General features: G+C 33.5%; 1 protein-coding gene across 1 annotated transcript in view; it reads right to left on the bottom strand.

The window, feature by feature from the left end:
* Positions 1-10159: 10159 nt before the first annotated feature.
* MS3_00008551 (uncharacterized protein) overlaps positions 10160-14596 on the bottom strand; it is a 69053-nt gene continuing 64616 nt past the window's right edge. The window contains exon 23 of the mRNA XM_051216883.1: positions 10160-12918. Coding sequence (XP_051065513.1) covers positions 12649-12918 — 270 coding nt within the window. The 3' untranslated portion in view covers positions 10160-12648. The remainder of the gene's footprint in view (positions 12919-14596) is intronic.

The following is a 14596-nucleotide window of genomic DNA, read 5'->3' as shown; positions in this document are numbered from 1 at the left end:
GGGGTGAATCCAACGAGGAGTATCAGTCTCCCTAAGATTTCAAATGTTTTTGCCAATAAGTGACAACTAGTACGAATCCTAAGTTATACAGGGTTTCCGCCGACTATGTTTCATCACCTAACATACATACATGCATTTTATGGATAGTACTTTCGGTAGGGTGAAGCATTTCAGGGAAACTGTGAGTTACAAAGGATCTTGGTTGATTTGAAAGTGATCCTGAGTAGTCTCAATCAATTACTATTTTCAAAACAGAGCTAGAGACTTGTGATAAATATAAGGATTTGAATTAGGATCCAAGTTTAGGGTTAACCATTAAAGTTACAGTTTTTATTACCGACTGACATCGACTCAAACACAAGAATGCCTTGTAATCAAACAGATTAATGAATTTTGAGCAAAAATCAAAGAAACCTCAAGTTAAATATGATTAGTTCGTCTATAAATTTTGATCTCACCAGAATTCCTCGCAGTTTTGTACCTTATCGTTTACTTTACTTCAATTAACCAATTATTGACAGTATCTAATATTAAAATCAAACGGCAACAAGTACTGAAATAAATAAAACATTCAATTCTAAAGATAATCTATGAAGATTTAACACAAGATGGCAACTGTATTATTTTTTAGCTCCTGAACTAAATCGGGTTTTGTGAATCAACTAGCCAATTCGGAATACGAATATTCTATGTAATTTCAAGGATGTTGACAATAGATATAGTATAACATATTATATTAATTATATATATATATATGATATCAGTTGCACCAACTCCAAATCAAATCTATCTGGTATTAAGTCCGAAAGAGCATCATAGAGGAACGAACCAATCAGAATCGAGAATACGACTTAGGTTTTTGAGCGAAATTTAAATATCATACGTAATGGGAAGTGGAAATAACTTTGGATACAGCTCAGAATGTTGGAAATGATCATGAAAATTATTTTTGCAATCATAGAGTGTTACACTTTTCAAATACTGAATTCTGTCACCGTACATTATGTACAACAAGTAGATCAATACTATTTTTTAGGGAAATTCATTCGCCTATTTGACCATATAGCAACTGTACATTATAGCTGATGATAATTCGTAATGAAAACTGTAAACTTAAACCCCAATCTTTAAACTTAAGTACTGAACTCTTACTAGAAACCATATGGTGACTTGAAAAATCTATTTAGGTTCAGTTAAGCGTTTGAGAATATGGCTGATCTATGTTCATAATGACGAGTTTACATATTTTCCGATTTACAGGTAGAGTAACCCGTATAAAACTTTGGCACATTCATTTAATATGTAAAATCTATTTAAACGTCGCAGTATTATTGTTGTTTTTTTTCATAAACAATCTATTTATAAAAACTGTCTTCTGATTATCTAAAAACTATATGAAAGTTAGTCGCGGTTGTTTTAGGTTTGATCCAACACTCTACTATGCTATGCTATACTATTGACGAAAAATATACCTGCAACAAAATAAAATCTAACTATTTGATTCTGTCGAATAGAAAATACCGATAATAATTACAATCAAAAAATCAAAAACTAAAACACAACTTAGGAAGGAATAAACAAAATTCAAGAGTGAAAATCACGAAATTATAATATTTTTACCATGATCTTGCGGTGCCTAAACTTAGTGACTTGCACTTCCCAACATAGATCAGATCAATAGCTGCCCAAAGTCTTTCGTCAAACTTACTTCTAAACCAGCCAACATCCAAACCATTTGCTGATTATTATTATTATTATTATTATTATTATTATTATTATGGTTCATTACTAACAAACATACGCAATCTTCTTGTCATTATAATTAAAACCAATGTACAAATGTATTTGATAAGCCCTATCCACCGTTTCATTGTTCTTCTCCCGTCCTACTTTCCCGCCAGTAAATAGTACATTATTCATTCATACAAAGCACCAAAATCGAAGCACAGCTGCGAAATAAACAGAGGCATCAGCTCCGACACGCTCTGTATAGTTACCCTTGCAAAGGAGTCGATGGACACAACCAAATGGGAACTGCAGACTAGCATGGGCTCATTGCGTTTTGGCCTTAGCACGAGACTTCCCACCATTACCACTTCCACTCATTGTCCGTCAGAGCCGAGAAAAGTGCACAGCATCTGTTAATAAATTTTTAGATACATGAAACACTCTTTTACACTTGAAAGTTCATGTTTTGAATTTATCTTCAATAAATATCAGTTTGCTACATCCATACTCGAAATATCAACGCATCACTGTCATTAACTTAAGTATCCATAGTTATATTTAGCAAACCACAATATCAAATTAAGGTAATCTCAGACAGTTTTTGAATACATCATTGATAACAAATTTATTGTTCATTTTAAATAAATATTTAAGAAATACAGTTGCTTGATTTCATTTTTTAACTAATAATTTATCAATTTTATAGTTGAATTCGTGAGTCAATTAAAGCTAGACCACCACTGAAAACTCGGAAGCACTGGACATCCTTTTCATCATAGTATGGGACTCCTCAGAAATGCGCATTCACTATCCCGCCCGCAGGATTCGAATCCACGACCTATCGGTATTGCGCGAGAACACTTAACCTCAAGACCACTAGGCCGGCCAGCGTCCAGTGGTGTTAATGTGTAATCGTGGATGCACACGATGCTGAGGGATCCCACACTAAGATGAAACGGCAGTCCAGTGCTTTCAGGTTTCCTATGATGATCTAGCCCTAATTGAATCATGAATTCAATTATTAAATTACTAAAATCTTCAAAAAAAACCCTTGATAATAAGCTCTAAATCTCGCCATCTTTCTATTGTACACGCTAACTTTATTAATTTAAACAATATTAAGCAAACAATCATGATCTTGAATGATGATGATGATGATTATGGTGATGGTGAACTTTATACTTCATATTGTGATTTTATAAATCTTATCTCATTTTTGTGGCATAAAGTCAATAATTTGGGATAAATGAAATGAAAAAAAAGACAAGAAAGAAAAGCAAAAAGAATCTGTCATATCTGACAGATCATATCGGGAAACATATTTGTTTTTATCATTTATTGGGTTTGATTTATTTAAAAAGAAGAAAATATCACATTAAATGGGACATTAAACTGTATAACCCAAATTGTCAAAAGAAAAAGGTATTGGAAAATTAAATAATTTACAAAATTGTTACTAAATTAGTTTTTTATTTGAATACTTATGTTAGGTCCCGATAAACATAATGAATGGTAACTTTGGGATCCTTTTATAGACCAATATTATGAGTATATTTTTATCGTATAATTGTTAAATAACTTAACTATTCATATTCCTCTTCCTTTTTTATAAACTTGATTTTGATCTATGATCCGTTAGTATACGTTTTACCATTCTTGAATTATGCCCTGTCTACTAGTCACTGTCTCCCACATTCACAGCCACATTTGGCCAAATTTTGTACAAATGTTATTTTCTATTTTATGCTACGTTATGGTCTGTTTGATTGTTGTATAAACTCAGTATGTTTGAAATATAATGATTCATATCGCAGAGGCTCGGACTGGTGTTCTGAACTTAACTGCCTGGGCTAGGCGGAAAGCAGGACCAATCAGGACTCTAGGCTGTTCGCACGTGTTTTACGCGTCCTTGGTCCGATCGATAATTTGATGCTTCTGATTGGCGGCTTTGGGCCATAACAACTTATTCAATATTGTATGTATTATATTTTAATATTAAACGATGAAAGGATAATTCATAAAATTCCTTGTACTCAAGTTATATGTTACCAATTAGACAACTGTTAGTAAGATGTATCTACAATCTTAAGTGTAGTAATGTTGAAGAATTTAATGTATGGTTCTTAGATTTTATTAAGCGATCCTGTAATTTTTGTATTGAAATACGATCGATTGTTTTCACTAGTATTCACGTTTATTACATTTCGTGTCACTGCCAATCAGGAGGAAACAAGTGTATTGTTCTGAAAACTCCATTGCGGATCTGGAGCTGAAGTGCTAACTGGAGCGGTTCGGTGAGAGGAGGTGACGTCGAGTGGAGTGTCGTGGGGGGGTGGCTTTGGCTGTAGCGGATGCTGTCGACGGAGAGGAGCGGTGGGAAGTGCAGCTGCTGGGCGGACATTGGATGTAGATGGCTCATCAGGTTGCTGAAGTGCAGTTGTTGAACGTCCTGGTTGCCGTGTGGATATGGGATTTTGGTGGCTCGACAGGTCGATGGAGCTATGGAGGTCAGCGCGCCGCAGACTCGATATTTTGACGGAAGGCATGGCATAGACTTCAGAAAAGAAGAAAGTGGCACGGCGAGCATAACTATCGCCAGAACGACTGCTTTAAACGAGGGTTGTGTCGACAGATATAAGTAGTATGTGTCATCAATCCAAAGTGAAATGCCTAGTGGCAGAAGGTTAAGAAGATCTATGAAAAGACAATGAGAACAGAGAGTGATTGGTGTGGAAAGAAGAATCAGTCAAGTCTGAGACAAGTGAATGACATTTTGCAAATAAAGAATCTACTGTATGGTTCTCATAATTTACTAAGAGATTTTGTAATTTGTGTTCGACTGTCCTCATTTGTGTTCTCGTTCACAACAACTTTACCCATGACTGAACTATAATTTGATATTGTTTAACCTTTTGATCTTTATTAGGAAAAATTATTTCGATGATTTCAATAACTTCATAAACCATTCGAATTTAAACTTGAAACCAATATATTTTTGGATGAGTTGTACATGAATTGTGGATTCGGGTAGACAGTAAATGCTTTCTTCCTATTCATAATTTTCTCACTGAAGTAGCTGGCTAGTCTAGCATATAGGAAATTTCTGTATCAGTAATCGAACTCAGATGGCGACACATGATAACAAAGGCGATAAAAATTTTTTTAAACTGAAATGTACACGCTTATCAATGACTCAGCTAACTTTCGAATTTTAAGAGGATGTGTTATTTTTACTTCTTGTTATGTCATCGCGAAGACTGAAGGAATGGTGACTTTCAAAACTAATTGATGGATTATTATCATTATATATCTTCTTATTGCATAATTATTGGGAAACTAGATTATTATGTCTATGTATTCTGTTAATCATAAACGCTTGACTAACCTATGTTATTACTCTTTTGTTTCCAGTCTATTATTTATAGTCTCCCCCATTCACAGCCAACATTGGCTTGCTCATGCATAATTATTAATTTTTACTTTATAGTTTGGTGTGGTTCACCATGTCTATTTGAAATGTAGTCTAGTAGAGGCTAGTTCCTACTTCTGAACTCAAAAGCTGGTCATAGTAAGGAACTAGCTAATCGAGTATCAGCGGGAACATAGCTTATGGTTGAAGGTCAGTAGCGCTGTTAGGACGTGTAAGTGGTTAGGACCGAAACACTAAGCCATAGAGTGAATAACAGACCAAATCAGAATTACGATTCTAATTAGCAACTGAGCACGTGATATCATTCAGAAGGTCAAAAAACATAACACTGCTTAGTAATAGTAATGGAAACAGGTGACTTTCAATTTAGTATCATTAATAACCTATAGTACAAAGTACAATAATTATTTTAAAACTAATTTATATTAAAAAAGTAAAGTCTACTTGGAAATCTAAGAAAAAAAAGATGTTTTGTCCTAGTTTGGTGTACCTCACGACAATTTCATGAGGTCAAGTTCAAAATTATCAGCCAAGACAATACAAAGTTATTCAGTAACAGGTTGAATGGACAGTTAAGCATAATGTAAACAATAAAATTTTATTACAAGATGCATATAACCATCTTAAAAACTCTCAACAACAAAAAAACTTGAAAATATTCAATTTACAACCAGATAATCAAAGGCTTTGGAAAACTTTTCATAGCATTTTGAACGATATGCATTGTATTGTACTCTGAACTGATTGATCACGAAACATCAGATATTCGTTTTCCAAACCGATAATATATATATATGGTATTTCATTAGCATAAATAATTTATTTAATGCTCAGTAGTCTCGGTTACTATGTGAAACACACATAACTTATTCTAGCTTCTGGACAGGCCAATATATCCATTATTCTTGAGTCACATTTTGAGCTTGTCACTTATTCGCTTATCAACCTTGAGCGTATGTATGTGCACTTCATATCCCATTCATTACATGTCTGTAACTTATTTTTATCTGTCTATAAATATTGATTAACGCTTGATTAAGTGGAAGTTGGCTCAGCCAACTTTTTCACTGCGCCTCATTTCACTTCGTATCTCTGACTGTCTGTTCTGATCAACGATTGGACAAAATAGTATACGTATTCAAGATCCATTCTCATACTTGACTTATTTAATTCCGTTATAGACGAACGCGGATTAAGTCGATAATTATATACGAGGGTTGATGATATATTTTTTTTCGACAGCACTCATTTATATGGTCTATTTGGAATGAAATATCGAGCTACAAAATTGGTGAACCCGTCGATAACATCATCCGATTTAATTAACATCAAAATGAAGGGTTGTATTAAATTACCAAATCTAACCTTCGCAATGATACTTACAGAACTTCTTCAATCGTCACAACAAAAAAATGTTTTTTTATTTGTTTTGAAATGTGTTGTGATTGTTTTGTTTTTCCTTAACGAATGTTTACAATTTTATAACGTATATAGATACAAGCCTACATTGTTTACAGACTGCTAAATTTCTTTATCTTTTTTTTGCACAACAACGAACAACACCTATGTAACTAGTTAGATATTGTAACATAAAAACCATAGTTCACTATATTTGCTAAGTGTGTTTATGTACATTGATAAGTTCATTTGATGAATGAATTAAAATTTACACCGACTCCTTTTTCTTTTAATTTATTCGATTTTCATGTGTATCTTTATAAGCGTTGTCTATTTATCTAAATGCCACTACTAAAACAATCATCTATGGTAATGTTAGATAGTTGAAGAAGATTGATAGGAATTTTTATAGATACACATTTTGTACTCATCGGTAAGATAATATCTATAGTTTACAAGGGATTTAAGATCAATATAGAACTTGAAATCACATTATCACTTGTCTTGGGCCGGGTTTTTGCTACTCATTTACTGATGGTTTATTTGGCTCTCTGTCGATGTTTAAAATGATTAATCAATAAGCAATAGCTATTATTATATTTGTCTAATCATTAACGTTGTTGTTTACTCTCACCATTTCTCGTTCTCCTGGTGATCGACTAAATTATAGAGACAACAACATCTGTATGGAAGCATGGGATACAGTGGACAACTAGGATGCAGCTGGACGGATAACACTTCGCAGATGTTCTGGCTCCTTTACTGCATGCACACCAACAAATGTAGGTGAAAACAACTGGTGTAGCAGCAGCAGTAGGTCTCAGCATATACAAAGGGAAAAGCAAGATTCTCCGATACAACACTGCATGCACTAAGCGAATCACACTTGAGGGAGAAGCTTTGGGAGATGTGGAAACCTTTACATATCTGGGCAGTATCATTGATGAACACGATGGATCCAATCCAGATGTGAAGGCAGGGATCAGCAAAGCAACAGTAGTATGTCTACAACTGAAGAACATCTGGAACTTACAACAACTATCAACCAACACAAATCTCAAGACAGTTCTGCTTTGTGGGTCGGAAACTTGGAGAACTATGAAAGGCATCATCCAGAAGATACAAGTGTATATGCAAAATACTTTGGATCCGTTGACCGGAAACTATTAGCAACAACCTACTATGGGAGAGAACAAACCAGATTCCAGATGAGGAAGAAATGAGGAAGAAGCGCTGGAATTGGATAGGACACACATTGAGGAAAGCACCCAACCGCGTCACGAGCCAAGCCCTGACTTGGAATCCTCGAGGCCAAAGGAGGAGAGGAAGACCAAAACACACATTACGACGGGAAATGGAGATAGACATGAGAAAAATGAACAAGAATTGGATAGAACTAGAAAGGGAGGCCCATGACAGAGTGGGTCGGAGAATGCTGGTAGGCGGCCTATGCTCCATTGGGAGTAACAGGTGTAAGTAACTATGTAAGTAATCATAAGTGTAATTATGTGGCTATCAGTCCAAATGCCTTGATATTACATGTACTATTTTATGACAATGATCTTGTAGGAAACTCAGACCTTAGACTTTATTTTAGCCGGCCCTTACTACCAAAAGTGATTTACGATCACAAGAGAGAACTGACAGTCCTTGAGTGATTTGAACACGACCTATCTAATATCAAAATTAAAAACTTTATCTATTACATCATGTACCCAGGAAGGCAATGTTAACAACTAAACAACTTGATTATGATTACACCCAACATACAAAAAAAAAGAATAACTTTCATTTTAGTCTTATTTTTTCAATTTCATTTCTTCTCTTAAATAATCATTGGTACTAACTAACTAACTAACCAATTGATTAAATATATGATTCCATTATATGGATCAATAATTACTGTAACACATACAACCCAGAAATCTGTTTCAACTTTCATAATTTTATTGTGTTTAAATAAATAATTAGAATTATTAACTTCATTACATTGAATTATTCATGCAACAACTTCAATGGCCAATATAAATTCCTTATTTCACTTAGATACAATATTTATAACTCTTATACATATGTATTTATTCTAGATGTATATGTCAATAAACATGTTGTTGTAGTTGTACTAGTCAAACAAACTCTTTTAATTTGCTATTACATATCATAACAGGCCAAATTAGGTCAGTGGTTTAAACCAGCGCTTATTATTATTATTATTGTTATTAAGACTTTTTACAAGCTTTGAACACCAGCATGTTCAACATTCATTAAATTCATTCATATGCCGAAATGATATAGATTGGTTTCAAGTTATGCAATAGATTTTCATTGAAATTTCTGTTACATAAAAGATTATTATTTATTTTCAAGTGTTCGAATCCGACAACTGTTGATGTTAATGATTCAACTTTGATTAATCACTTTTGGTATATGTAATATCAAATATCTGCAATTAATAGTTTAGAGGTTTTGTAGAGATTATTAAATTTTCATTGATTAGATTACGAATTTAGTAAGTAACGCATTGATATTTGAAGCCGCCAAATGCCCTGGTATGGCCAACGGTGGGGAAAGTCCACTCTCCTTCTCGAAATGGTCTCACATGGCCACGTGTATACAACCACTGCCAGAGAAGTCCTACTCTCTGCCTTTTTGTGTCTGAGGTGTTGTTTACGAAATCGAGTGGACGAAAAGTGAATGTCTGATTCTTTAACCGGGTTGGTGAACACGGACAGTTCACCTAGGGAAGTTGGAAAACCCTGATTCCAAATCACTGGTGCACATAGGTTCCAGTATTCTGAGGGAACGAATAGTGTATGAAACAATTGTTGGTCACCGGCCAACATGGGACTGCATCTCCTGACGTTACTCCACTGCCTTATGGATCATACCTTTAGGTCGAAGGTTCCGGGTGTGACCCTCTGAGAAAACCACCTGTTTCAGTATGGGCACCCAGGCAGTATCACAACCCACACACAAATCAAGTGAGTTGTATGGCACATATGTATTCGGTACCCCTTTGTACCAATATTGATGTGTTCAAATAAAAATAAATAAATAAATAATATCTCTACTAGATTAGTAAATGTACACTATTGCCAAGTCCCAATACTAAACCAAAACAACTATCCTAGTACTTTTTATTTTTTTTAATGCTTGTCTAGTTAATAATAATCCACAATATATACTACTTATAATAAAGATTAAAATTTTTCTTACTAGATTAACATTTGTTAATTGCACTTGTATTAAATGATTGGTGATTCATGATTATATTCTACTAGTTTAGTAAACAGATGTACCATTGAAATTAAACGTTACACAAGTGTTTAAATTAACAACAGCAGCAACAACAACAACAATAAAAGAAACCTTTGAACATGATCAATATCATATAGTGTAGCGTATATTAGGATGGATGGTCAGTAAATGTGTTTGAATATTGGTGAAAGAAATGTTGTATTGTTTTCCCTTAAATGAATGATAAATGTTTTTTCGCTTTTGTATTTTATTTTTGAAGAAAATTTTTTCAAAGGTTATTCATTGCTTAAATGATTATTCAATGGGAATGATTTAAGGATTAAAGATTCATATATATTAGTATTAGTACTAGTTAGGTAATTTACACTTCTAGATTCATTATGTATATTGGTTCTTCTTCGAAACCCTAAACCTAGGTTTCGTGCTATTTGGCACTCGTCAGCAAGGTTTACCTGTAACCTAGGTCCAGGGTTTCCCGTTGACTACCACCAACCACTATCTTATCTCAATATAGTACACGCAATGGTGACCACATTGCAACTTGGTCGATAGGATTCAGTCCGCACTAAGAAGGACCTGAGATTGATCACCACCCAGTGATAAAACAATCGTAATTTTTCCAAACTAACCCAACAACACTGATAACTGATATATGTCAGTTCTAGTGATAATTTTTCAGAGAGTTTGTAAACAAAAGAATTCACTCGTGTTTAGAATTTTTCGAGTTCGAAATACAAAATAACATCAAGACATTAATACGAGATCGGGTTTATACAGTGGTATAGTAAGATTGATTTTAAGGTTTATTCTATTATTTGAAGGATATGCTTTTTTTATTTCAATTGTTTTTCAAGGCAAGACCGAATGCTACAGATGAAGTCTATGCATTATAGTCACAATGTCTCAAGAGACTTGACATTGTGGTGCAATTTATTGGATGCAATAACATTCATTTACGAGGTACAGATTCATGTACTTGGCTTCAATTCAAATCCTAAGTATGAGAACCAATGATACCATTTGGTCGCCTAAGCCAACATAGGTAGAGCAGAGTTCAAACATGAGAATAAGTAGTTGTAATTTGAACGCCTTAACCGTTGATACATCGCTCCGTTTTGTATTGACAACAAATAACTGATATTTATTAACAGCATAAGAAAGACTGATGTAACAGAGAAGCATCAACACCTTTATACTTTTGGACAGTTTTCATATGCATTCTTTAAATGAGAAGTTGAAGAGAAAACACATTAACTGTCAGCTATATATTTCTTGAGTATATTTCATGTATATATATATAGGATATTTTCCTGAATTACTCAAAACCACAATTAAGTCAATCGGGAGAAAAAGGCAGAGAGAATCAGAGACGAAGTATAACAAGAACAAACTCAAAAAACGGAATAAAACAACTAGTTAATCTTTCTATTGTCATAAACATAAAAAAGGGGTTAGTAAATGTAAATAAACATGTGAAAGAAAAGATACAGAGAAGACATAGGATAAATACAAATGTTTCTCTCATTTTGTATACAACTCAATTAATAAACAAGAACAAGGAATGGCAATGAAGTCAAACAGAATGAGAAAAGGAGAGATAAGTACAAAAAAAGGCTGAAACGTACACACACAAAACAAAGCCATGTATACATTTGACGACAAAAGTCAATCAAAAAGAAAGAAAAGAAAAACTCAAATAACATAAATAGTGAAGGTGAATTAATCACAGACCTGCTATTACTGCACATTTACTGATGTAACTTGAATAATGAAAATATGCTTAGCAATCACAGAAAAGTTCAACTCAAACTAAAAAAAGACGAGTTAACATCTAATAACACCATTCCTATCGTTGATACTGCCACCACTATTATGACTTCTCTTTTTTGGTAGATACAACAAGCTAGTGATGAGAAGAACAAGATAAATAAGGTAATTTTATAAACTAAGGAAAAAAAGAGAAACAAAGATTTAGCTAAACACACTAATCAAACATAGAAGTGTGTCAATAAGTAAATACTATGCAGTAATCTCACTGTTAACTTATTATTTTCAAGACAAACTACTAACAATTTTGTGAGTACTATGCAAAATAAATGATAAAAAAGTGTGTGGGGGGTAGGTCCGTTAATTTGGTGATTCGGTAAAATGTGAGAATTAACGCCTATCAAGAAAGAAGAGACAAATAATTACAGGTAAAAGATAATGGAACAAATTAGCAAACATTTTTTTCCTGTTCACCATAATGAATCATTCATAATTCAGATAATTGTACATCACCTACATTTGGTTACTCTACATGAATATATGTGTATAAATTAGTGATGATTGTGATAATAATAATACTAATAATACTACTACTACTACTACTACTACTAATAATAATAATAATAATAATAATAATAATAATAATGAATAAGAGGAATGTATAATTTGCAATTATAATTTGTGTAATCCACAATAACAATTATAATAATCATAATAACAGAAAATCAACAGGATATATTATCTCTCTATTTTTAATCCCCAGTTTTATACTGATTACAAGGAATGCAGAAGTATTGCGTGTTTGTATGTATGTGTGTGTGCGAATTTATCAGATTCTCTGATTTATCAATTTGCTTTTCCCTTCAAAAGTAGTTTCCTGGCATTAAATGTAATGCTTGATTGTTGTAATTATTAATAACAATAATAACAAACCATTATATGATAATACAATGATAATGATAAACAACAAAAGAGCCAGAAATGAAAGAAGAAGCATGAACAAATAAATGAAATAGATGAACAGATAAATAAACAAATATTTGTTTATTTCTTATAATTAGAAAAATTCATAATGCAACACGTCGTCTAATACCAATATTTGTAACCAAATGCAAAACACGAGATTCTGGCCAATCAATCCATACTTCTAAACGATCTGGAAGTGGATGTTGATTTTTATTCATGTCATTATTATTAACAAATTCATTATGCGATAATGCTGAAGTAGAAGATAATTTTGGTGTAGAAGACGGAGGAGGAATCAATGGTGGGACAGGATGAATAGATAATGGTTTAACTTGTTGTCCACCCATACCAAAAAATCCAGTCGTATGTAGCTATTTAAAAAAATACAGCATATAAACAATTATTCATGAATGAGAAAGGTATTCGCTAGCTAATATAAAGGATGAGTTTACTCCCCAATAATTCCCTTCGTTCTACTTTAAAAATTATGTTCTTTAAAGATAGAGGATATTCGGAGGTTACTTGTATTCGATCACAGGGACCAATGATCAAGAAATTCCTGGGTTAGGAATAGGATACTAAGAAAGAATGGCAAATCAATTGATGAGGCAGTGAATTTCTATAAAATGAGATGATTAGGACATGTATTACGTACGTCCATTAACCGACAACCTCGACGCGCAATTATCGCTGATGTACAAGTAGGTTGGAAGGAAGTCAGGGGTAAACAAACCAAGACATAGAATCATTCCACAAAAACACCAACTGAACCATTTAATTAAGTAAATACTGCCTGATTGTCGCTCATGTGAGAGAGACTTCTGGGTGACATGGCTCAAAATTGTTCTCAATGGCACAAGTGTATTTAATCTTTTTCTTTCCTTAAATCCTACGTTTCTAAATTCCTCATATATTTTTTTGTTTTGCACTTGTTTATAATTTCAAGGATCGTATCCTCGATGTTTAATTTTTCTATCAAAACTAATATTGTTATTGCCTCTACTGTTCTGAAATTCACCCAGACAATTTTCTCTCGCTGTGCTAATAAAGTATGGCAAATTGAACCGATGTGCATATATGACGGGTCTTATGTTGTGTTTGATAGACTGAATTATTATTATACACTTGAGAACTATGATATTCTCTTGTACAACTCTTATCGTTAGCTTTGATTTCCCTCAATGTTGGAGAGTTCAACAATATCACTCGGAGAAGTCAGTGGAAGGTCAGAAAACGTCAGCAAATGTTTTAATCACTCAGTATATAGTGCACACTTCTTAAAAACACAGAAAAACCAAGAACCCCACGTTATAATTCAATTCAATGGTTAAATATACTGTTACTATGTTCAGTGTGCTATAACATCAAGGTCATATGAAACTAGAAATTTGCCCGATTTTTGTACATAACCTAACCCAACCTTGGACTAAAACTCATATTTACACTTCACTCCTTTTTCTCAACTGTTCGAATTGAGGTGTAGAAGTAATCAGTGATTATAGGAAGCATCAAGGGAGCTAGTAATAAGTGTTCAAATAGTAGACTTATCACTCGTTAACTGATGTTATTCGTTTCACCATTTCTCAATTATTGTTCATTGTCCACTCATTATTTAGTTTTGTATCACTTATGTGCAAACTGTTCTTTCTTATTTATAATGCATTGTGGTCATATAATTGATGTATATAATCCGATGACTTCTTAGGCATAATGCACGCTATGACGAGTCAATTATCAGTTTTTAATTTAGATGGATCTAGATTTATACTTTGATAATTATTCCATCAGTATATACTCAAAAACTGGATTACACTGCGAAAATTGTGCATGGAGGACAGTTGACAAAGTCATTCGAAGTGAAGACCGGTGTTAGGCAAGGTTGCTTACTCTCACTCTTTGTCTTTCTCCTGGTGATCGACTGGATCATGAAGACGTCAACGTCTGAAGGGAAGCGCGGGATACAATGGACATCTAAGATGCAGTTGGATGATCTAGACTTCGCAGACGATCTGGCCCTTCTATCCCAAACGCAACAACAGATGCAGGAGA

Source organism: Schistosoma haematobium, chromosome 6, assembly GCF_000699445.3.
Source record: "Schistosoma haematobium chromosome 6, whole genome shotgun sequence".
Taxonomy (NCBI): domain Eukaryota; kingdom Metazoa; phylum Platyhelminthes; class Trematoda; order Strigeidida; family Schistosomatidae; genus Schistosoma; species Schistosoma haematobium.
Note: the sequence above shows the minus strand (reverse complement) of the source record. Positions and strands in the feature narration are given on the sequence as shown.